General features: G+C 36.9%; 1 protein-coding gene across 19 annotated transcripts in view; it reads right to left on the bottom strand.

Annotated features, from left to right (window-relative positions):
• ROBO2 (roundabout guidance receptor 2) overlaps nt 1-26508 on the bottom strand; it is a 1206434-nt gene that overhangs the window by 501375 nt on the left and 678551 nt on the right. For all 19 annotated transcript variants that reach the window (XM_070488704.1, XM_070488697.1, XM_070488701.1 and 16 more), the window contains exon 2: nt 9806-10132. In XM_070488704.1, coding sequence (XP_070344805.1) covers nt 9806-10132 — 327 coding nt within the window. The remainder of the gene's footprint in view (nt 1-9805; nt 10133-26508) is intronic.

Consider the following 26508-nt stretch of genomic DNA (forward strand, 5'->3'; position numbering starts at 1 on the left):
TAAAGTTTGTTCCAAAATCTAGTACAAACTTAGATGTTAGAGAACTCTCTAAAAAAACTAAATGATTGCCTTTAGAAATACTAAGAAGTACTTGTATGATTCTCAGAAAAACGTATACATAACAAAAAAGAGCCCCTCCTGTTCTGAGATGTTAATTTAAGCTCAGTATCCTGCCCTACTTGTGATGCTACTCAAAGGGCCAATGGCAATAGCCAATCAGACTCTGCTGCCTGAAATCCAGCTTGACAACCTTGCTTGCTGGCCTTTCGAGGATCAGTTGTGTAACCAGTGATAACTGACCACAGGCTATTTTGGGTGGTAGACTTTCTGCAGAAACGAAAAAGCAAAACAAAATAAACATACAAAAAACCTGTTGGGATTCACCAGGGTCTGGGCTTATATATCTGTCTATCACACCATCAAGGCACCTGCCTCCATTACAATCCTAGCTTGACTTCTCTCTCAGGGACAGAGACGCTGAACTGTTGATGTCTGAGCAGCCCTGGAAGGTGGTGCCAGGGAACTTCAGAGAGCTTATAGAAATCACCCCAAGCAGGGGCCCAATATTGCTTTCCTAGATTATTTCTTGTGAAACATGTGCCCAATTGCCAAAAGCCTATGAATATCTCCTAATTAAGAAATAGGTGGTTGGGAGTGCTATTTCTGCTTTCCAAAATCTCCTAAGTGGAGAAAGCAATTCCAATGATAAAGAGTAGAAAGACTATGTCAATACTACGACTGAATCTCATCCTTTAGCAGTTAAGCCACAGACTGTTACAAACTTCTATACAAAAAGAAATTTCCAGGGTTGAGCAAAATTTCCCCTACTGTTTTGACTTACCACATACACTGACTCAGGCATGAAAGAACTGCAACCTTCTTTATGCAATCATAGAAACCTTGTGGCGGCTGCTTCAGAACTGAAAGGTGTGTATTATAATTATCAGAAACAAATTCAATCTAAAGAAGGAAAATGGGAGACCTGTCATCCCACTGAAACACAAATCTTGAGAGAAAAGCATACAAGTTACAGCACAAAATTACATTTCCAAAGTGAAGTGTCCATCTATATACATTTTCAGTAAAATCAACTTATATTTACAAACCAGTTGAAATCTAATAAATTGAAGGTTTATAGATGGGAAACCCTCCAAAACCCTGAAGATTCTTTGCTTAACTTTATCTGAAAAAAGGTTTCTGGGGTTAAAAACAAGAGATGACCTCAATGTGTTTTCTCCATACACCTTAGTAGCACTATGAATATTTTTGGCTGTCATTCCGTGGATGGAATCTACATGTTTGCAGAGCTCAGGATAATACTGAGTTTGGAAATAGTCTTTTGAAAAGTAGAGGACATCAAGATTTCACTTCATTTATGTACATTCCCTGGGATCAGAGTTAATTCAGGCTAATTTACGTGAATAGCAACTTAAGACTTGTCCTAAGAGGGGATAGATACAGTTAATTCAATCATCTGAAACCTGATATCAAAATACAGCATTATATATATTTAAACAGATCATAAATTTAAAAGATGTTCCCAGGAGTAGCAATTTCACTTCTTCATTTGTGAAGATCAAAGGAGAGTCCGATTTTTGAAAGAGTTTCACAAAATTCAAAGGTACATACAGTAAACAGCCCAAATAACACAAATGTGCGCCGCACATCCACACACATAACCTTGAAGGTCGTCTACTCTCTAATGCCAAAACATTTGCTACCTATCTTTTGTTTCTAGTTAAAGATGTTTTAGATTGATTTCTTGCTGCCTACACACATTCATGATTTATAATACACTTAACTGAGTTTACAGATTTCTTTTAAAACAGCCTCAGACCAACATTGGGGATGCAGGGCAGAACAAAATCTACAGAATGCAAACAGTAGTTGATTCTCATCACTACTTTCTTCTTTTTTTGTTGTTTTCTTTTTGGCGAGGAAGATTGTCGCTGAGCTAACATCTATGCCTATCTTCCTCTATTTTGTATGTGGGACGCTGCTAGAGCATGGCTTGATGAGTGGCGTGTAGATTCACACGCGGGATCCAAACCCACAAAACCCAGGTCACCAAAGAGGAGCACACAAACTTAACCACTACGCCACCAGGCCAGCCCCTTTACTTTCTTCTTAAGACAATCTCTTATTAGGTGTTACTCTTACTGTAATATTAATGGCCTGTGTTAATTTGCTAGGGCTGCCATATAAAAACCCACAGACTGGTTGGCTTAAACAACAGAAATTTATTTTCTCACAGTTCTGGAGGCTGGAAGTCCGAGATCAAGGTGTTGGAGGGTTTAGTTTCTTCTGAGGCCTCCCTCCTTGGCTTGTAGATGGCCACTTTCTCACTGTGTCCTCATAAGGTCTTTCCTTTGTGCACGTGTATCCCTTGGTGGTTCTTTAGGTATCCAGAATTCCTCGTAAAAGGACACCAGTCAGACTGGGATTGGACTAGGATCCACCCAGTGGCCGCACTTGTAACTTATCACTTCAAAGCCTCTACCCCCAAAAACAGCGATATTCTGATGTTCTAGGGGTTAGGGCTTCAACATATCAATTTGGAGGGAACAGAATTCAGCTCAGAATATGTCCCAAGTACCTCGAGCTATGAGTATTTTTCAGTTAAGCACCTTCCCCTCCTACCAAAAAAACTCTGAATTCTCTCTGGAAATTTACAGAAATACAAATAGAGGAATCATGAAAAAGTCAATTGCTCTTATATTCTTTTTGGCCAAAATCTATGAATGTGAGTTTCAATTCATCAGCTCTTATACATTTAAATGGATACGTTTGTTTGTATGATAATTTCTTTTGGAAAAGGCATGATATGGTGGTGGCAGTTGTCTATTTTTTTTTTTTTTTTGAGGAATATTAGCCCTGAGCTAACTACTGCCAATCCTCCTCTTTTTGCTGAGGAAGACTGGCTCTGAGCTAACAACCATGCCCATCTTCTTCTACTTTATACATGGGATGCTTACCACAGCATGGCTTTTGCCAAGCGGTGCCATGTCTACACGTGGAATCTGAACTGGCGAGGCCCGGGCCGCTGAGAAGGGAAACATGCAAACTTAACCGCTGTGCAACCAGGCCGGCCCCTGGCAGGTCTCTGTTTTCCTGGAACTACTTAACCAGCTTCTATTATAATCAGTCACTAATTTCCTATTCTAAACCTTCCAAATAAAGAAAAAATCTTTAAGACATTTGGAAGGAAAAGCAACCTGTGAATGGGAAAGACAATGTCAGTTATTCTCGGGAAAGGTAATGTCATCTCCTGAGAAGCCAGAATATTGTCTACTTTCACGACAAATAAAAATGTGACAGAAAATGAATGAAAGACTCGAATGGCAGGATTGTCCAACTTAAATCAAGGGCCAAAATCGACATGGTCTGGTAGAAATTCCTCAAGGGGAAGTAATTTCATGACTTATTCATGTAGTTCATATCAGTTCATATCTACCTGAACCAAATAACTAGGTCAAAGAAAAAAACAGAAATTTTGTGGCCATTCAATATTTTCATATAAGTATTTCATATTTCTAATTAATTGAATATTATCTTAAAATATGGCATATGACATAGGAAGTGTAACATACTAGCCATTCAACAATATTTATCAATACTGGCAATGTCTCACGGCTGTACTTTGCACTGAGAGGTGAGTTGGATACAGCTAATTCAAAGGCACTAACAAATATCATTTTATCTACACTTAACGGTAACATATAAGTTCCCCAAAAAGTTAAAAAGACTTAGGATACGACTCAGAAATTCTACTTGCAAGTATACACCTGAGAGAACACCCAAATGAAACCATATGCCCACCCAAAAACTTGCACAGGGATGGTCTTAGCAGCATTATTCACAATAGACAAAACATAGAAATGATCCAAATATCCATCAACTGATGAGTGGATGGATAAAGTATGGTATGTCCATACAACAGAAGATTATTCAGCAATTTAAAGGCACGAAGTACTGCTACATGCTACAAAGGTGATCCTTGAAAACATTATACCAAGGAAAAGAGGCTAGTCTCCTGAGACCATAAATTGTATGATTCCACTGATATGAAATGTCCAGAATAGGCAAAGGTATAGAGATGGGAAGTAGATTCTTGTTTGCTTAGGGTTGGTGCAGGAGGGTTCAAGGGGAGTGAGAATTGACTGCTAAGGGTATAGCGTTTCCTTTAGGAGTGATGAAAATGTTGTAAATTAGATTGTAGTGTTGGTTGCACCTGTGAATATACTGAAAAACACTGAATTACACATTTTAAGTGGGTAAATTATATGGTATGTGAATTATATCTCAATAAGGCAGTTTTTTAAAAAAGCTCTCCACGGCTCAGCCTTTTTTGAAATCTAATTTATTTTGCATCTTTATGAAATTGGTCCGGATAACATTCATTTACAGCCAAAAGAAAAGAAAAGGAAAAAAATACATATTTATTAACTTGGAAACATCAAAGAAACAATTTACCTTGTGTTCATTTTTAATGCCACCTGTGACCTCTGTTACCAAAGTCAGTCTACTTCTGTAACCTCTCTTCCTTGTACAGATAAAACATCAATTTAGTTTTGGATTTAAAGCAAACAGGATCATTATGTTTGTGGAGTGTTCCATGGCTTTGCTATTCTAGCAATCTGTGACCTATAAATAATGCAAGACCTTTTCCTTCTCTAAATGACTTTTTTGCAGCATGAGTCTTGATACATGAAAACAAAAAAAAAAAATAAGGAAAGAAAGAAAAGAAAAGAAAGAAATCACCCTGCAGTCATAGAATTCAATTTATTTCTAGTTCCCCAATTGAATTAGGAATCACATCTGTTCTCTCTTTTGTAGTTGCATCAAAAGCCAACTTTTAAACATTTAACCACTTTATTTTTATGAAAACAAAAGTAAATCATGGCTAATCTTAAAAGTTCTCATGTCTTGCTTTAGAAGTAAGGAAAGCAAAAAAAAAAAAAAACATCGGTTTCTAAGTGACCCCTGCCCTTTGAACCACAACCTCCTTGCCACTAAAGCATTCAGCACCTCATTTAATCTCCCCTCTCTGCACTGGCATAGTGCTGAGAAAAGGAAACGGAAAAAATAATCTGGGGACTTCATCAATTTTTCATGAATTTTCATTTAGGCCAGAACCCCCTCTTACCCCGGTCGATAGATCAAGCTGCTGTCATATATTTACCACCTGGGGCTACAGCTGCTATCTCTAGGGGCGGCCGGGGACTCAGGCTGCATCATAGGCAGCCACAGCCTGTGTGAGGACCCTGGGCTCCTGCTGCTCCAAACACAGGGAGCACTGGTGGTGACACTGGCATCTTATCTGCACCAGCCACGCCTCGGCTCTCTTGGTGGTCCCATCACAAAACTGCTTGTTAATTTCTTCAGTGCCAGGTGCCTTATGGCGGACCCTGCCATTCTGTTTTCTAAGGATGTAAAAATCGCTTTTTGCCTAAAGACCTGCTTTGACTTCAAGTGATTTGAAAAGTGCATTCTGGATTGCTATTTATTTCCCCAAACCGAGGAAGAAAAAAAAAAACAAATATGCGGTAAGTGATTCAAATCTCCATTGCAATGATTGGTCCTGAATATTTTTTTTCCTTCACTATATTGTCCCACTACTGAAAACTGAAGTACGTATTAAAGGGAAACAAAAAAGAGAACAAATACGGTACGGTAAACAACAGGCTGATTCTATAAAATCAGTCAAGCCAGATGGTTATCAAGAAAAGGGCACATTTCATACAACAGCAAAAACCAAATTTTTTGAAATTGAAAATGAAAACCAAGGTAAAGCAAAGAGAGTCATAAACTTTCCATAATTTTGATCAATAATTGTTTCACAATAAAAGTTGAAACAAGTTTGTCTGCTACTTATTCATACATTTTTAACCACCTAGATACACCTGGATCAGTGGTTCTCAACCGATTTCGACTCCCCAGGGGACATTTGGCAGTGTCTGGAGACATTTTTGGTGGTCACAACTAGGGTTGGGGGGCTGGTCCTACTGGCATCTCCTGGGCAAAGGCCAGAGATGCTGCTAAACATCCTACCATGCCGAGCACAGGCCCCACAACGAGTTCTCCAAATGACAACAGCGCAGAGTCTGGGATACCCTCCTCCAGTTCTCTCACCTCATTCAGAGCTAAATTCCTGAAAGAACGGGCAGCATTTGCTGCTCCAACTCCACCACCTACTCATTCTTCAGCTGCTGCACTCCCTTTCCATCCCTAGAACCCACAGAAACTTTTGATTTTACCACCACAGGCATTTGCATTGCTGACCACTTTTACTTTCTTAAAATTATGTCAGTGGTTTGCTCTTCACTTCACTGCCCACATTCCATCGCTCTTTTCGTAATGGAACAGGAGATACTTTTATCTTGACATCTCTTTAGTGTGTCAAACAATACACGCCAAGCTGACTCGAGCCTCCTGTTTCCACTACAGTCATCTCCCCTGTATCTGTCGTCCCTATGGATGGAAGCACTATACACCCAGTCACACCACCAAAAAAATTCTGGGAATCACCCTCTATAGCCCAAATCGACCATAAAGTGATATGATTTATAACTTCTAAATATGATTCACTATTTCCTTCTTTTAATCTCTATTGCTATTTTCAGTGTAAAATCTAACATATACTTTGTTCTGAATTATTGGACAGCTTCTTAACTCCTCTCTGACTTTAATGATTATCCCCTTAACTCAGTCTTCAATTCTCTTTCAAAGACTCTCCTTTCACATAGCAAAAAATGTCTAGATTCTACGATGCAGCATACGCCTCCTCTCCAACTGATGCTGCCCACCAACCTCACATTGAGCTACCTGCAGTTTTTCAGATATACAGTGTTTGAAGGCTTCCATTCTTTCCTTTAATGGGTGAAGAAACGGATGTGCCACAATGGAGCATTTATGTTGAGAGTTCTAAAATATGAAGGCCAAACATTTATACAATCTGCAAGTGCTCCTTTTTCATTTTATAAAAATACAACATGGTTAGCAATAGTATTGAAAAATCACAATGCTTTGACCCAAATTTCCATATTAATACTTTTTATGAAACACATAAGGAAAGAGAGAAGACTGGTGAGCTAATGCGAAAGAGATGAGCAGCATATAAATAGACATTATTTGATCTTGTGTTGCTTCAAATGGCATGAACTGTTGACATGGCATTAGAAGAAAGAATTTTATTCACTAGCTAAATCCAATTTAGCAGATTTCTTGTTTTCCTCTCTAGGTCAGAAGTATTTTTAGCATTTCTCAAAGCTCATTGATTTAAAGATAAAAAATGCTATTGTCACATTACATGAAAAAAAAATCATGGTTTAAAATTTTCCTCCTAAAACAGTTTGGTTCATTATTAATGATGCAATCAGGAAACACAGCAATTCTTTAGATTAAATAAAAGTACAAGATGCATGTGTGTTGGGAGCAATTTTAACAAAGCTAAGGCTTAGGAAAAAAAATAAATTTATTGTTGTCCAACAATAAAATGACTGGCCAATTTAGATAAACTTGAATATTGAGAAGAAAAGTTAATTAAGGATTAAAAATGAGCATTTGCTGCTGAGTAGATAAAATAAAAATTTCTTAAAGAATTGAAAATTCTCAATCTTTATTTACGTAACATGGGCCAGATTTCATTTGAGTGTTTTTCCAAACATGGCACAATTCTCTAAAACTGAAAATTAGAAGACTCAAGATCTGATCTTGAATTCCCCATTAACTTATTGGCTGAGTCTTGGTCACTTACCCATTATAAGTTTCATTTTATCTACAAAAAGGGATAATAATGCCTGTTATATTTACCATAAAGGGATATGATGGGGGAAAAAAATCAATAAAATTTGACACTGAAATATTTCAATATGTTTGAAAAGTTCCAGAAATAAGATATTTCAAAATGAAAATGAACAGTTAGGAATATTTGCATTCTTGAGGTTTTGTGTGTATATTTCAAATCTCACTAAATTGCATTTAATTTACCTGCTTTTTGAAGTAAGTTACACAAACGAAATTAGGGGCCGGCCCTGTGGCCGAGTGGTTAAGTTCGTGCGCTCTGCTCTGGCAGCCCAGGGTTTTGCTGGTTCAGATCCTGGGCACAGACATGGCACCACTCATCAGGCCACAGTGAGGTGGCATCCCACATGCCACAACTAGAATGACCCACAGCTAAAATATAACAACTATGTACTGGGGGGATTTGGGGAGAAACAGCAGGAAAAAAAAAAAGAAGATTGGCAACAGTTGTTAGCTCAGGTGCCAATCTTTAAAAAAAAACAAAAAAAACAAAATTACCTGGTGTCTGGTACCTAATGGCGTCACTAGCTAAGGTTCCTATGCTCATCTCTCAGGGTCCTTCACAAAACAAATTTGGGTCTTAGGATTCTTCTAGCCTTTTCTTATTGACCTTACACATTTCAAGCATCAGTGGGTTCCAGATTTCCTGGTACAAACTATAAATCAAAAGACTGGATGTTGAGAATAAAAGCTTGAACTGAAATAGCTGAATACAAGTTAGTATGATTTTGTTTAAAAGATGCTTTCATGCATAAAGGTAATGATACACTGTTAAGAATTTCAATACACACATGCAGGAGTTTTATAATCTAGTGTGATACTGTGTAGCATGTGAGCACAAGTATCAGCTTTAACTGGAGACATGAGACCATGAGCTATTATTTAGCACTCCCCTCCCAGCTATATAAACAAGATTCATGTATCCTGAAATTCTTCAATTCTCTTATTTATGAAGACCCATTGGTACAAACAGAAAGTTGAAGAGTACAAACTTTTTTTAGGTCCAGTTGTTGTCAGCTTATTCACAATTAATTCTAGATAAAATCTTTCCTCGAAAGAGATAATATCAAAAATGTAAAACCTCACCTATAAAACAGAAGAGAAAGTCTATCATATTTTTTAATTTATTCTGGAAAACGATCCATGAAGTTACGGAATCAACGTTCAAACAGATGCAAAGCATTGATATCTTGATTAACTAGTGCTATGGGCTATCTGATTAATGAATAAATATATTTTACAAATGCCCAAGTCAGGGCAAGTCCTCAGCTATTGCTGATTACAAGACTGAATAAGACGCTCTTACATATGAACATTCTGTCCCTACAGAAATCAGATCTCTTTGATGAGTTTTTTGATAAAAAAATAAATAAATAAAATATAGTTGCTGTTATTGTTGGTGTATTGTCCCCTGCATGCCTAGGGTGATGATTCCTGAATTCAGTCTGGAAGTAAAAGTGTTAATATAACCTGGAGGGAGTATATTCTTTCTAAAGTTGCTTGATAAAAGTTAGATTTAGAAAAATATATATACATTTTTATTTTATATTAAATATTTATAAGTATATATTTATAAATAAGTATATATAATTCTATATATAATAGTTATACACAAGTAGGTAACAGAAATAGGTACAATATTGAATTTATGCCTTGTTTTCAATGCCGTGTTACATATACACTTTTCATTTTAATAAGACCAAATGTAATACTTGATTATATCTCACATCATAATTCAAATTTTAAATATGGCCATCATCACCACCTCATTTCAATATAATAACATAATCGCCACATTGCTTTAATACAAATAAATTTATTGCAACACCCTGGCTTGACACTATTTTTGGCCTGCTTTCTTTGGAGAAGGCAAAGTAAAATTATGCAGTGTGTTTGTTTTATTCTTTACGTATTAAGCATCTATGGGAACAAATCAAGGCTTACTAAAAATAAATCAAAGCAAATGTGCATGCCATTTACGAAGTTCATTATGTTTACTTACATGCCACTTCCAGAGATGCATTTCGACTCACTGCTTCACCAAGATAGTTCCTTGCAACACAAACGTAGCTTCCTTCATCAGGTTTACTTCTGCGCCCATGCACAATGCGCAAGAAGAATAAGGATCCGCTGGGCAGCAGCATCCTGTGGGACCGGGGATCATCCTTATCAGTCTCCACCCGCTCACCATCCTTGTACCACTCAATGGTAGGCGTTGGCCGGCCCTCAGCCTTACAGTTCAGAGTGGTGGGCTCTCCCTTAGAGACAATGACATCGGAAGGGTGCTCCACAATCCGTGGGGGAAAATCTTCCTGGCGAAGACGAGATCCTACAAAACGTGACAGAATGAAGACAAGCTTTAACACTTCCTCATCTGTAGCTTTTGTTTGACTCAGGTTCACAGCGGTGAAATTAAACTCTTCAGTTATTCAAAATGCACTTTTTACTCTTTTATGTTTCACTCTTTTGTTTGTTGCGCATCTCATAAGTCATCCCAACTCCTTTGTGGAGTGAGATAATATAGCAATAAACTAACATGTTAATTCTAATGAGTTATGTTTAACATGGTCCACGAATCATGGCAACCAAAAGTAAAAGAGAACATGAGATTTTCTTTTAGAACCAGCAGCTTCAAATGGGTACTAAGATGAGTAGGGCTAATTTCCTGTCCTCAAGGATAAAGGAAAGTGGGTAAGTACCTGGAATACACACATAGATACCGTTTCCCATGCTGGCACTGTTTATCAGACTTAACATAAAAAAACACCCACACATTATGTACAAATATTAACTCAATTTAACAGATGAGGACAAAGCTTAGGTAATGACATCAATTGCCCAGGAATGTAGAGGAAGAAGCAGTGGAGGCAGGATTTGAACTCAGGTACGTCTGACTCAGAGACTCAAGTGGAAAATACTATGTTAAAATTAAGCAAGTGTTGCACAGAGGTCCAAGAAATGCGATAAGGAAGAAAACAGGAAAAAAATGTTAACTCTACCTAGAGCATAATAAGAGGACTCTCCTCAAAAAAGTGGCATTTAAATTGAGCTATAAAGAATGAAAATACGTCAATAGAAGGAGAAAGGCATTCAGACTGAAGAAATAACATGAGCAAAAGAATTCAGAGAATTCAGAGTCCACGGAAGTCAATGCGGCAGGTAAAAGGTAGTCCTGGAGGCAGAGACCAAAGGGGGCCAAGAATACCACACTACACAGTGTGACCTTTAGTCTTTATGGCTAACAGATTTTGAGGGGGCATTGACATGACTATCCGTGTATTAGAAAGATACTTTTGGTCTGCAGTATAAAAGATAGATAGCAACGGAGGCAAGAAAACACTTAAGGGTAACTTAAACATCCTAGAGAACAGTTAAAAGAGCCTGACCTTGGGAAATGACACTGCGAGTAGAAAAGAGAAGGAAGCTACAAGGCATATCATAAAATAAACACTTGACAGAATTTGGTACATCACCAGATAGTAAGAAGAATGATAGACACCAATGACTTCCTTGTGACTTCAGTGACAGTGGGACCATTAGAGGTATATGAAATAGGAAGAGAAGGACCTGTTGTTATTTTAAGATAAAAATTTTGCATAATGGGTTGTTTTGAATATTTTTAATTTGTAAGGTGTCATTGGCCATTATTTGTGGAAATGCCCTACCAGCTGCTGCAAATAAATCTAAAGGCGCTGCTGAGGGAAATAACCACGTCTGAGGACAGAATGATAATCCAGATAGGAGCTTTAAAAAGTTCACTCAAAGTTTTCCAACCAATCACCTAATATTAGCACATTTCTGCTCAATAAACAGAAGTAATATTTACTCCTCAGTGTTATTCGAGTTACTTTCAATATTAATTAAAATGCATATTTTAATTTCACAAAGAGAATTTAATTTGGTAGTGAATGAACCATTTTTTTTCCTGGAGAGGATTATCTTTTAAAGTTTGCTGATTACCAGTTGTTATCTCATCGCATCCAAGAAGAAACTTATACATTACAAATGCTAGGTACCTGAAGCGAAGGAGTAGTTTACAGTATACAGGTCAGAATTTTTAAAAAATACTAAAGAGACCCAAAGCATTTAAATAGGGACAGGTAATTACGTTATACATCACAATAATAAAGAAGGTTATACATTGTAAGTACTGGGCCCTGAAAACAATGAGGAATTTGCAGAATATAAAAAGTAAGAATTATTTTTAAAAGTAATAACCCGAAAAGATCTCATAGTATTTAAATATGAATGGCTAATCATAGTCTGCAAGTCAGTAACATATTCCCAAAGGCCAAGGTCTGGACACATAGCCATAGAATCTGATCCTAAAATACATCAAGAGTTACAGGTGACTTTCCTGTAACAGGCCTATGGTAGCTACAATTATCGTGCTTAGATATGCTCCTTGTTCTTCACTAATTTCCCATATACAGTCATTTACATTCTCTCCATTGCCAATGTAGTTCTATTATTAAAACTAAGCAAGTCAATTGTCCATGTTATTAGAGTGCTATTTACCATATCAAATAGTTCCCTACTTTATTAGGCAGTTGACTGGAAAAGGCCTGAATAAGACTTGAGATACACAAATACATACTTATTAAATAAAATACAGAATAATAGACCCATAAGAGAAAAAGCAGCAAAATACCTAAACTATTTAGCAATAAGATTTAGAGTTCAGCATGTGCAATAAGCACTCAGAGGATTTTACACATTTATCACTATAACATATGTAAACTATTCCAGCATTGTCACATTTGGATATTCTTCCAGAAACTTTATTCCCACTATTATAAAAACCTCAAAAGAACATCTACAATCTAAATGTAAGAGGTAAAACTAACAAACAAGTAGAAGAAATTATAGGAGCAAATTTTTATGACCTCGAATTAGGCAAAACCTTCCTGGATATGACACCCAAAGCACAAGTGACAAATGAAATAATAGATAAATTGGGCTTCTATTTAGTTAAATTCTATCAAATTTAAATGTTTATGCTTGAAGACACACATCAAAAAATGAAAAGACAACTCAGAGAATTAAAAACAAAAAACCTGAAAATCATATATCTGACCAGGGACTTATATTTAGAATATATAAAGAACGCTTACAACTCAATAAAAATACAAATAACCATATTTAAAAATGGGCAAAAAATCTGAAGACACATTTATCCAAAAAAGCTAGACAAATGGCCAGAAAGCACATGAAAAGATGCTCAACATCATTAGCTAATAGGGAAATGCAAACCAAAGCCACATGACATACACTTCACCGCCACTGGGATGGCCATAATCGAGAAAATATAAAATAAACAGTACTGTCGGGGAATTGGAAAAATTGAAAGCCTCATACATTGCAAGTGGGAATGTAAAACGGTGCAGCCGCTTTGGAAAACAATGTGGAGTTCCTCAAAAAGTTTTGGAATTAACACATGACCCAGCAATTCCATTCCTAGGTGTATACCCAAAAGAAACGAAACCTTATGTCCACACAAAAACTTGCACATGAATGTAATGTAATGTTCATAGCAGAATTATTCATAATAATTCAAAAAAAGAGAGAAAGAGCCCTAATGTCCATAGACTGATGAATGGATAAATAAATACAGCATGTCCATACAGTGGAATTCAACAATAAAAAGAATGAAGTGCTGATACACACTACGAAATGGACGCACTTTGAAAACATTATGCTAAGTGAAAGAAGCTAGTCACAAAAGGCCATATATTGTACGATTCCATTTATATGAAATGTCCAGAAGAAGAAAATCCATAGTGACAGAAAGTAGATTTGTGGTTGCCTAAGGTGGGGGATGGGCGTCAGGGCTGAAGAGGGACTGGAGAATCTTTTGGGGGTGATGAAATTATTCTCAAATTGATTATGGTGATGGTTGTACAACTCTGTGAAAATAATAAAAACTATTATATTGTACACTTTAAATGGGTGAATTGTATGGTATATGAATTATATCTCAATAAGTCAGTTTCCTACAAGTCATGAGTAAAGGTACTGTGAACAAATGTAATATAAGATGTTGTAACAATTCGTGTTCACTCTTACCAATAGTTAGCTTATTTTCTTCATTTACAATTTTAGGTTCTAAATGCAATCATCAGGCCAGTAATAGCCAATAGGGCACAAAATAAAGTTGAAAGGTCTTACCAGATAGAGATAGATGATTGATAGATACATATGTAGATAGATATGGAGATATGTAAAAATACAGCTACAATCTAATTTTAAGATGTTATTAAGAGTGAGGGAATTCATTTTGAGCTCCCTTAAATTCAGACTTTACACAACTATGGCAGTGTTCATTAAGATGGACAAGCCTTAGGTAGGCCCATGAATTCCTTGAAATGGTGCATAAACATGGTTATTTATGTGTGGGCAGGAGAGTAGTGATGAGAAGGACCACAGCTTTTATCAAATTTCCAAAGAAGTCTGGGCCTTTAAAATTATCAAGGACCACTAAACTACTAGTTATTCTACATTATGGGACCAAAACAACCCCATTATTCAGTTAAAAAAAAAAAAAGAGCTGAGTTCTTAGCCACACTCATCAAGGACTCAAATCCGAACAGTAGAGGGGGCTGTTCATCACATGAAGGGCCATGAAACGGTTTCACCTCAAGAGCTTTGACACCCAAAGGCGTGTCAGAAATACAGGATCCAGGGCCCAACGCCAGAGCTACAGGACGGGCACTTTAACAAGATTGCCCAGGGATGCGCAGGTACATTAAAGTTTGAGAAGCCCTGCTCCAGCCAGTTTTTGTATGGCCCTGACCTAAGAGTATTTTTACATTTTTCAAGTGTTGGTAAAAGAAGGAGAGGAGGAGGAGGAGGAAGAAAAAAAGAAGGTGGAGGAGGACAGAAACCTTACGTGGCCTAAAAAGCTTGAAACATCTGCTATCCGATCCTTTACAGAAAAAGTTAGCCGATCCTGCCAGGGAGTACCCGTTAATCACCTTCCACTAATAACTTCAGGTTTTTTCAATTCAATTTTTTTTATACAGGACCACAAAACTGTGTTCTCCAGATTTCAGATGGAGAAAAAAAGAAAAAACTTTGACAGCAAAGTTACTATTGCTCATGTAATGAGAAATATCCAGGATCCCTGTATGAACAGAGAGGCTGAGCAATGTATCAGAATTACCATCTGCAACTGTAACTTTGCTTACAGCTGATAGCAAGTCTGGACATCTTTGTATACCTCAAATATTAATTGCACAAACAGTCAAGTTTTACTTAAAAACATTTTATTCAATTCTCCTTAGCTATTATAAACAAAAACAATGGAAATTAGTCACAGGGTCCTAAAGATGAACATCCAAATGTTTACTTTTACTGACCAAGAAAGTAAGCTATAAAAGTCAAGTGACTTGTCCGTGATTGAACAGCTGGTAGAGACAGAATTAGAACTCAAGACCTTTGATCCAAAATGTGCCAGGCTTCTTAAAAACTGGATGGAAAAGTAAGTAAGAACACACACTACAACTATGCTAATTCTGAAACCCTCTTCTAGGTGATTTCAAAAAAGTTAGTCAAATGAATGCCACTAATCATAACCAGAAAACACATTCCTTGTTTTTCAAAATGTAATTCTCAGACTACCTGCATCAGAATCACCTGAGATAGTTCTTTAAAACGCAGATTCTTGGTCTCCAAGTTGAACAGGATGCATCAGAAGTTACCTTGAAAAGAAGCAGCATCCTTCGCGTGCTTACCGGGAGCAGGTCGTGCCCTTAGACCTGGCTAGGTGTACGCAGCACACAGAAACATCCAGTTAGTCAGCAGAATGCAGATGTATCTTTGAAGAATGTTCTCAGCACTCGAATTTACATAGTGGATTACTGCTCCTTCTCAGAGACTCTTAAACAATGATTTTGTAACGATTTTTGGTAAAATACTTAATGAAAAACAAATTGAGTAGGTCTTAGCTCTTTCAATTTTAAAAGATTGGAAGTGAAGTATAAAATCATAGTTTATAAATATATTTAAATTTAGTTTTACTTAGCCAATAATCACTCATTTGCAGTGACTGCTACAGAAACTTTTGCTTTCAGAAGTGATTTCAGTTACACAATAAGATGAACCACCTAGCAGAAAACTTGTTGATTTCATTTCCTGTGTTTGAAAGTCAACTGCTCCTGCCTCACAATTCAGCTGGTGTGTAGTATTTCCCTGAACTATGCTTTACTTTTCATTCGTATACTAGATAGCCATATCTAGTGAAGTTAGGCAACGCAATTCAAACTTTTCTGAATATTTTCAAGGGCAGAAGCAATTCTTGGCAAACACACACCCTCCAGGGAAGTTCCTATGCAGTGTCTGTTTTTCTTTTTCTTAAAAACGTACATAACTTTGTGTCCTAGCTCACAATAACTATATTTGTTTTAACAAAATATTTTCCAAATAAAAAAATCTCCTAGCAAAATTAAGCCAGCAACATTCTTTATGATGACTCCCATTTTGAATGTGATCAGTTGTACCCCCTGAAGTTTTCCCTCCCCGGTTGGAGAGTACACAGAGCTACATGACAAAGTGCAGGCTGCAACCCATCACAATAAGAAAGAGTCAGTGTGGTACAAAGAAAAGACAGGGGTTATTAACCAGCAAATAGTTACACCTCACTTTTACCAGATGCAAATCAGAACACCAATCTCTCACCAGTCCATTTAGACGACAAAAAGAAATCATATATACAGATCAGCAGGACATGCAGTAGGCACACAGTATTTCTTATTTCTTCCTTTCTAGAAATGATTACGAACATACTTTCCAAAATTTTCCCCTTAAAACTCTAATCACATTGGCAAGAGGGTTTTTTTCCTTTTTCTCCCTGAGGTCATTCTTGCATTAATGTTTTTCTGCATGATAAATTTTAGCTCGACTAGGCTGATCGCTTTACACTGGATTTCAAAAGAATTAAATTTGTTACTGCTTCCTATTTTGCCAAAATAAATCCTACTCAAATTTTCTCCACAGAAAGAAACAAGTCTCTGCCATTACAAATGCTGTCCACACTGATTACTGGGCTAAGGTAATTTGCAAAGAAATGGAATTAATTAATCACCCCATCAAGTCTGTCCCTACAACTTTTCCATCCTTGAATTCTTCATGATGACTAAATTCCAGTGTACTTCCCTCATGAGGGAGGGGAATAGAAAGGGGCTATGACATAACCTTTTTTTCTAGGGGCCCTATGATGTGATAGGATGTGGTAAGAAAGTCAACGTTTGGGAAACAAAGATCTTTTATCCATTTGAACCCTACTGAAACTCTCTCAGGAGATTATCTAACTTGGCAATGAAGTAAATAAATTTATAAGATTATCATTCCTTCTAGAAGTAGGCCAGTGTTAAAAATAAGTTTAGATTAGAAATTACACCAATGTGGCCGGCGCTGTGGCCGAATGGTTAAGTTCACGTGCTCTGCTTCAACGGCCCGGGGTTTTGCAGGTTCAGATCCTGGGCGCAGACATGGCACCACTCATCAAGCCATGCTGAGTCGGCGTCCCACACGCCACAACTAGAAGGACCCACAACTAAAATATACAACTATGTACTGTGGGGCTTTGGGGAGAAAAAGTAGGGGGGAAAACAAAGAAGATTGGCAACAGTTGCTAGCTCAGGTGCCAATCTTTAAGAAAAAAAAAAAATGAAATGACACCAAAATTAAATCGAGGCCTAGAAATACTACTTATTTATTACAAAAATTCTACATGGCTTTTCAGTGTCATAAAACTATAGGGCCAAAGGTGTGAAAAGGAATTGACAAATATAAGACATTTTCAAACTTAACAGGCAGCCTTGATTCTGAAGTTTCAGTTCTACATGACAGCATTTAGCAGCGTCCCGATTTTATTACCCAGTCTTCTGGGTCCAACAGGCAGAGGACTGAGTTACCAGAGAGACTCCTGTCCCCAAGACCTACTTTACAGATGAGAAGAAGAAAAAAAATAGAGAACCAAAGAACTGAAGTTTTTCGCCAAGACTCAAACCAGAAGAACGTAGTTGCCTTAGCTGTGAGTCCAGGCTCTGTTTTCAGGATGACTTTTCCTTCTCTATTCCCCCTGCTTCTTACCCATTTTTAGGAAGTATAGAAGAAAGTCCTGAGCACTCGATTTCAGTCGCTTTTCTGGGTTGGGGCTTGGTTTTTTTCTTGGACCATTGTGTGATTAGGTATTGACCTTAAGCAAGTTACTTAAAACTTTCTTATGGTACTATTTCTTAATCCCCAAATTGAGGCAACGGGAAGGGTAAATTGCTACAAGTTCATTGTCTTATAACATGATCACAGTCCTTATGGCTGTCACATCATAATGGACATATCTAAAAGAGAAGATAATGGGTAGCAATTTAAATTTACTACCATAGAGTAAATGTTTAAAGATATACACTATAGATTAATGTTCACACTTTAAATATAAGTATAGATTTGAGAGGTTTGCTTTTGATAGGTATTGTGTCCACTATCAAAGGCACTGGTTATCAAAACACTTTCTTAGAGAACCCCCCAAAAGTTATCAATGATTTTAAAGCTTTTGTTTAAAAAACACTTATGGAACAGTGGAATTTATTCTTAAATTTCTATGAAATTTATTTACATTGCCAATGAACACATGGTTCTGTAACTCACTTTAACCAAAGACCAAGTGATAATGCATGGATACCTGTGTTAAAAGTAAATCTTTTGGGGCCGGCCCCATGGCTGAGTGGTTAAGTTTGCACGCTCTGCTTCGGCGGCCCAGGGTTTCACCAGTTCGGATCCTGGGCACGGACATGGCACTGCTCGTCAGGCCACGCTGAGGTGACGTCCCACATGCCACAACTAGAAGTACCCACAACTAAAAATATACAACTATCTACTGGGGGGATTTGGGGAGAAAAAGCAAAAAAAAAAAAAAAAAGATTGGCATGTTGTTAGCTCAGGTGCCAATCTTTAAATAAAAAAAATATGTAAATCTTTTATCTATTATTTAAAATACAACCTTAGTCAAAGATATTTCAAATTTCCTTTCTTATTCAGGGTGAGCAGGTTGCTATTTCAGGAGAAGGTTAACTAAAGCAGCTTTCACAAAACTTATTCTCTGAATTTCACAACTGTATTTCAGGACTTTATTTATGTACTCTTACAGAAATTGATGAAAATATTAAAACTGGAACACATTTTCCCTTTTTTTTTCTCCACCATTCCATGGTATTCTGTGCCTTCATTATGTAAGTTTTAATGGCTTTTTATAACATTTCATTTTTCTGGATGCCTACATCCAATGCACTGAGCCAAGGAACTCGCCTGAGCAGTTGGGCCCAAGCAGCAGAGCACCAGCACCCATGAGGCAGGCAGGGCCGGTGTGAGTAAATTAGAACCAGTGGCCGAAGGCAATCGAATCCAGGGATGGAAACACAGGAATATCTATACAACACTAAAGAGAAATCCTAAAACCACAAATCTGCAAGGTTTCCAGTAAATTTTTAGGAGTGATTTCCTCCTGAGAAATAACAAACTAATTTCCTACTTTATAAGCTCTTTTTCCAATAATTCAGTGAGGAGCCAATGTATAAAACCTGGACATTCATCCAATACTATTTCAAATCAATTTGCTACATCTTACCATGCTTGAAGGCATTCTTTCAAGAGTGATTTGCCACCAAATTGGAGGTTTTCATGGGTTATACAGTTTTGTCTTACAATGAAAAAAACAATCTGTACTCCAGGAAGCTATCTTTGAAATTTAGCTTACTGTCATACTTATAATATTTGACGTGCTTTCAAAATTGCATTTGGCTTTACAAAAGATGATGCCGTGAAACAATCTCCCAGCTCATTAAATTGTTTAACAATGTTTAACTTTCTAAAAACATCAATGTTTATTTGGTGGAGACTATAAACAGGTTTCCAAAAAATGGCATTCTACTTATGTAAACTCCTAACAGACTGATAACATTTTGGCCTTCTGTTCTATTTCCTAAGTGATACATTCTGAAAATTCTGCAGCAGTAGCATTAATTTTAGTAACTGCAAGGCCAAAGGCCCCAGTATTGGTGTCAGAAAACACCATTCCTACCAGCACTGACATTTTACACATGTGTGCTAAGCCCTGTTAAATATTTAGTTTCTCATAAATTTGCCTAGAACTCTGGATATATTGTCCTCTAATCTAAAATCTTTTATTATAAAGTTAAATTGAGATTCAATGACCCTAGTTAAAATTGAAGACAAATTTCTTTTACTACAAATACTATGAAGGATTTTTTAAAAACACAATTGAAAATGTTAGTATAATCCAGAAAATTTCTTAAGAGAGTAATGGATAAAACATTTCCCAAAAGTTCATATCTGCCATGAACCAAATATATTGGCTGCATCATGGCTAAGCAAAGCATACAATGACTGATTTTAGGCTTGTTCACTTCCAATTGACACTCAGCTACTTAAGAAGTTGGCCTACCATATGAATCTCATTGCGTTACTCCATTATCTCTGTTGGATATGGTTCCTAAGCCATGGATTGGCTTATGTAGAATGAAAGTAAGGGATGACATCTCAGAAATTAGATGCAAAAATTTTGTGATCATCTGTGACCCTTTCAAGAAATGATAAGGTACATCTTTGACAGTTAATAGAGATTCTCTGTCAATAAGGGGACTCTGACTTGAAACTGCTGTTGTCCAAAGGCTGGACAGGAGTGTGAACTCAGGGAAGTTTCTTGCCCTCTGCACACCCTGGTTTCCTTATCTATAAAACATAGCAGTACCAACCCAGTAACATTGCTGTGAAGACTGAATGAGATTTTTCCATGTGCTAAGCACACAGTAAGCACTCAGTAAATGGTCATCACTTTTAGTGTTGTTAGAATGTATAATTCTTTAATATAACCTCTATCAATATATTCAAAGGAATCTGTGACCCCATAAAGACAAAGGACGACCATCTACAAGATATAGTCTTTTTTATGCAATAGTAAGTCATTCAAACTACAGCTTCAGCCTATCTCTCTACTATGATTTACTGCTACTGCCGTTCTAACCTACCAAACTAAAGGGCATTCTGAATGATATGCCTTACTACATTTCCTTCAAGGCTCTATATTTTCAACAACTCTGCAACTTAGTCAGATTCGCCACATAATGTTCTAAAGATGAAAAAATTAGGTGCTCAATCAATATGTTATATAAATGCATGAATAAATATATTGATTTTATCATTCTGTCAATGGAGCTATAGGTAGCTAGATTTTGATCAAAAAACTATAACAGCTACAGAATGCTTCTACTGTGATTCATGACAAATTGGATGTGTGAGACTGTAGTACCAGGCATTACTGTCTAGACATGCTGCGTAAATGATCTGTAAATTATATTCATTGGAATTTAATCAAATATTGATGCTTAATAATTATTTGTGCCCCCTTAAATATTTTATTGAGATAGGTTATACCAATTCTAATGATTATTCTTTATGAAAATCTTGAAACCGCTGTGTGATTAATACAAGGGAAGCTTCTATTTTTGAGTTGTTTTTCCATTGTAAGTTTAAAGAGGATTAAGGAATACTGAAAGACATTTTCTGAGGGCACAATAATATGACTTAAGTTAAATGACATGACAGGAACAGGAATATTATCAGAACATTGTCTGAAATTAACTTACCAATAGTTTAAAGTGGTGGTGAAAACAAAATTATTTCCCCCTTTTAAAGCAAAATATTTCTTTCTTGAAATCTCTAAATTACAGTTTTATGAAATTGTATATCTTTAAAATAAGGCCAGATCTCTTGCAATAAAAGGCCCAAGTCAAAGATGAGTATAGCAATCCCAAAGATGAAAAGAAGGATTTTCTCTTGAGTGGTGGGAACAGCCATATTATATTTAGTTTTCTTTACATTGTACAATGGCATGTTGGAATTCTTTTTCTGAAGCCTGTACCTTGGAGAGTAAAGGAGGTTTATAAAGGTGGCTGAATACAACTTGTACTTATCTCTTTGTCTTTGACTATCATGCTCAGAAAGAACTGGCTTTCACAGTTGACCAAACTGAAGAGAAGAGACAGCATCACGTTTCCGGGGAAGTATTTGCAGATACACACCTAAATTAACTTTTAAAGTGTTTACTCCACTTAAAACACCTTGGACAGGATTTTAATCCAGAATAGGATGAAAAAGAGGCCATGTTTCATCAGCTACAAACAGCTCTTAAGCTTGGAATTACATCTGTTTTCGAATCTTTAGGATACTGTAGAAAAATTTCAATCAGCATTTTGGCCCTTAATTTATGCACAGCATTAAAGTAAAAAATAAATATAAACTCAATTTCTTTAAGAAAGACATTTTATCCAGTTTTATTTGGTAAATCATAATGATTTTGATATATCTGTCATAAGGCTATGCAAATAGTTAAGTTTAAACTGAAAATCCGAGTCGCTTTAGTCTAGTAGAGAAAGAATATGAATTACTTTAATTACCAAGATAGTGTTCACTTGGGGATCTCCTTTGTCTTCATTTTTCACTATTTATGGGTATCTGTTGATGACCTTAAAAAAGTAAGTGATGTAATAAAACTTTAAATTTCCTTTCAAAAGATGTCCTCTGTTTCAGAGCAAAATGAGCACCAGATAATATCATTGCTGCAACAGAAACACTGAGTGTAGTTTTCAGTTAAAGCATTCTGTGTGCATAGAGAAAAAAGAGTTTGTTTTTCTGCTGAATGGAGAAAAGCAGCAAATGGGAGTGCTATAAACGTTTTAAAATGATCTTTTTCTGCTTGAATTATGTTTCACTAAAATACATCAGAAACTCAATTCCTTGAGTCTCTCAAAAAACATCTGCAGTTTCTAGAAAACTTATGAAAAATGTTATTTTCCACTCAGTTCATTTACTTTGAAGCCTTATCAGATGAGGGATCCAATGAAACCGATCATCCTCAGGTTCTCCCAGGTTATTACCATGCGGACATGGAATTAACCTCCATCCAGCCACTCTCAGAATGCAATGCTTTTTTGTCACAAAGCAAAAGGGGTGGAACACAGAGAATTATTCTGGATTACGCTGAAGGGAAAGAAAACGCTGACAGGTAGAGGAATAAAAATGTATAGACTTATTGCAAATGTGGAAAACAAGAATAACACTAGCTTAGAATAGGGTGGCATTTTTTAAATGTAGGAAGTTGCTTTTACAATCAAGTACTCAATACATCAAACTCTGACAAGTTGGATTTTATAAACAAGCAGCAACTGAAAATCAGGAAGAAAATGAAAAGTGTATGAATTATAAAAGAGTATAATGATGTTTGCTTAATATTCCATGTAGGTATAGCAGTTTCAAAGGAGGCAATAATAACTGTGTTTTGTTTTTTAAGAAATATGCAAACTGCTGTTGACATTAAGAAAGATAAAGAACCTTGTTACTGGTTACTTTGCTATAAATTTCAACCACAAATGGGAGAAAAAAAATCTTTGAGTTATATGTAAACTACTAAACTAGAAGTTTGAATTGAGTCTAATAATTTATGACTCAATAGTTAATGCCTCCTAATGTGTCTGCTTTAGACCTCTGCTCTGCTCCTCAGTGTTTTCCACACGGAACTCACTCCCTTTCACTGTGTTCGGTATCATTTTGAGGACAGCAAGAGCCAATCTCCAGGTAAAGAAAGTTCTAAACTTGGTTCAGATGTCCACTTGAATGTTCAATCATTACCTCAAAATGGATCCTCACTTCTCTCCTTGCTCCATACCTCCTCCCTCTCTCCTTCCCGACATAATTCCATCTTTCTTCAGGTTTCTACCGCGAAAAGCCCAGTTGGAGGGTTTAACTCTTCAGTTTCTTTCATATCCACTTAGGCAGAGATGCCCGTGGATTCTTCCTTCCTTCTCTCACTTTATGACTACCTCTCAGTTCCATCCCTCTCCAGACTCAATTTCACACTATCATTATTCCAAAAGCTTCACAGTTCCTCTGTTCCAAGTATATTCTATTCCTCTCCCTCCTCACGCCACACCTAAGAAAAAATATAAGGATTTTAGAGAGTTAGGGGTAACTTTTCCTTAATCAAAACATGAAGGAAGTTACCAAGGAAATCTCAAACTTTCGTGGCGTCTTCTAAATTCTTCTCACTCCGTTGGCCAGCAGAAATCCATTTATTCAGCCAGCTGAATTACAAACTGCATTTCTCTAAGTCCAGCTTATGCAGCCAGGATTAAGCAAATTGCCTTGTGAGTCTTACGAAGAAGCACAAAACTCTGAACCATCACGCCAAGGCTCGGCATTTATTTGGACAGCATTTACTCATGCTGCCATGATGTCTTTGCAGCCCTGATTTATAGTCCAAGGTGCCAGAACACCACTTACTATATTAAAACTTGGCCGTGTTTCTCCATTTCTGAGTTCACTGCAAATTTGAAAAACTGCACTGCCTGCAGGGGGAAAAATAAGATGCAGAACCCTCCGTTTTGTTGAGGTAACTTTTACCCGATAGATGTATCTAAACTGCCCATACTGAAATCAGGCCTGAGAGACAGCTGCCTCATACGAATCCTGAAATCACGATGCAGACATTGATAAAACCTGGCTAATTTTTTCTATTTCGCTTATGAGTACCTATAAATATAAATTAAAGAAATACTACCTAGTAAATAGAGGACTTAAATTAATTTCTAAACATGCTGTGTGAGATGATTAGCAAAAAACATAAAATGAATGAGTGTACACAATAGCATCGATGTAGTTAACACACATTCACCAGCCTCACTATTTATATATCCTGCATGTGGAATTTGAATTCAAATGTACAAAAACATTGAAACACAATTAACAGCAAAAATATACCCACTGTCTAAAGTCTATCAACAATCAGGATATGAGAAGATTGCATATCTGTTGTCATTGGTTTACAACCAAGTGATTTCTTTAATTATCCTCATTGGGCTCAACAAGGTATTAAACACCCAATGATCAGTCACAGAAACAAAGGCATGAATTAGAGCACAATGCCCGACCTTGCCAGGCTCAATAAGCACCACCTTGATGGACTGATGGCTCTTAATGAAGACAACCACCAGCAATTAGACAACCGACAATTACGCTGAAAACTGAAGTGTCAAAACAGGAACAAGGGACTGACCCCTGAATACTAAATTATTTTTAGGTGCCATTTAAATCACTCTCATAACAACAAAAGACACATTTTAGGGCTAGCCCTTACCACACCACAATGAGGAATTCTGCTTTACGCTTTACATTTTGCAGGCTTACATCTTAGCTTTTTTTCTTCTTCTTTTCTAAATTTTGCTGGAATCTAGCTTCACACACTCTTTCATGATGATCAATTTGTATCGATGAGTAGACAGAAATATGGGCCACACACAATATTGAAACATAGGACTTAAGCAGATGGTGCACAGATTCTGGATTCAGACAGACCTCAGGTTCAGTCCTGGCTCCTAGACGGCAGTTATTTCTGAAGTAGAAGATATGGGCATCAGATTCTTTAGTCAATATTAAGAGTGACTAGAGGCTGGCCTGGTGGCACAGCAGTTAAGTTCTCACGTTCTGCTTCAGCAGCCCAGGGTTCGTGAGTTCAGATCCCGGGTGCAGACCTATGCACCACTTAGCAAGCCATGCTGTGGCAGCCATCCCATATATAGAGGAACATGGGCACAGATGTTAGCTCATGGCCAGTCTTCCTCAGCAAAAAGAGGAGGATTGGTGGCAGATGTTAGCTCAGGGCTAATCTTCCTCAAAAAAATATTAAAACATATTAAGGGTGACTATAAAAGGTATCCTAGCGTTGGAGTCTGAAGGGGATGTAGGAGAAACCCCAGGTCAGCCTGCGGGAGGAGTGGTCAGCTATACAAATATATATATAGGAGATATATATATCATATCTATATATACCTTATTCCTACATTAAGAATATTAACTGAAGAAGACCTCATTGCCCATAGAATTTTCTTCAGTAAACCAAAAATTTTAAAACACTTACTACACTTTTGCACAAGCCACTGCCTTCCTCCACATAACAAAAATAGAAATTTTTCCTGCTTGCACACTGGCAGGCAGCCCATGTTTGCCCGTACTCTGATTATTTCTGAATGACTTGGCACAACCTTTAATGATATGCTTCTTGCATCGCAGGATTCAATGTTCCATTTTTGCCCATCTCATCACTTTAGTCTCCAGAAGTTGTATTGGCCTGGTTATTATTAATACACAGGGGCATTTCTGCATAGCTGTCCTTAGAGTCCACACCTTTGGGCTAACTTAGAGGTGAGATCACCTTTGGATCTCCACTGGCTCAGTTCCCTTGGATGAGATCCAAGACAGAACAGCCTTATGCTGAATTTCACTGATGTGGCCAATGGCGTAATAATGAGGTTCCCATGTCAATAGCCCTTGGATTTTAAAGGGTCATATTCCCAATATAATCACAGGCATTTAAAATGAAGTGTTTCTTTTAATTTTGTTTCATTCTTTTTTCTTTAATGATCAGGTCCAAATACTGTACACCAAAATGGGCAACAGTGTCAGTAACTTGCAATTTTCCATAAACTAGCACATAGACACCACACACACACACACATACATATATGGGTATAATAAACACAGTCACATTATTATGAGAACAAAATGTTTCTTATTTTTCCCTTCAAGAAGGAATCTGCCACTCAACATTAATGTCAAACATTTGAGTCACTAAACAGA

This window comes from Equus asinus, chromosome 18 (genome assembly GCF_041296235.1).
Source record: "Equus asinus isolate D_3611 breed Donkey chromosome 18, EquAss-T2T_v2, whole genome shotgun sequence".
In the NCBI taxonomy this organism is placed as follows: Eukaryota; Metazoa; Chordata; class Mammalia; order Perissodactyla; family Equidae; genus Equus; species Equus asinus.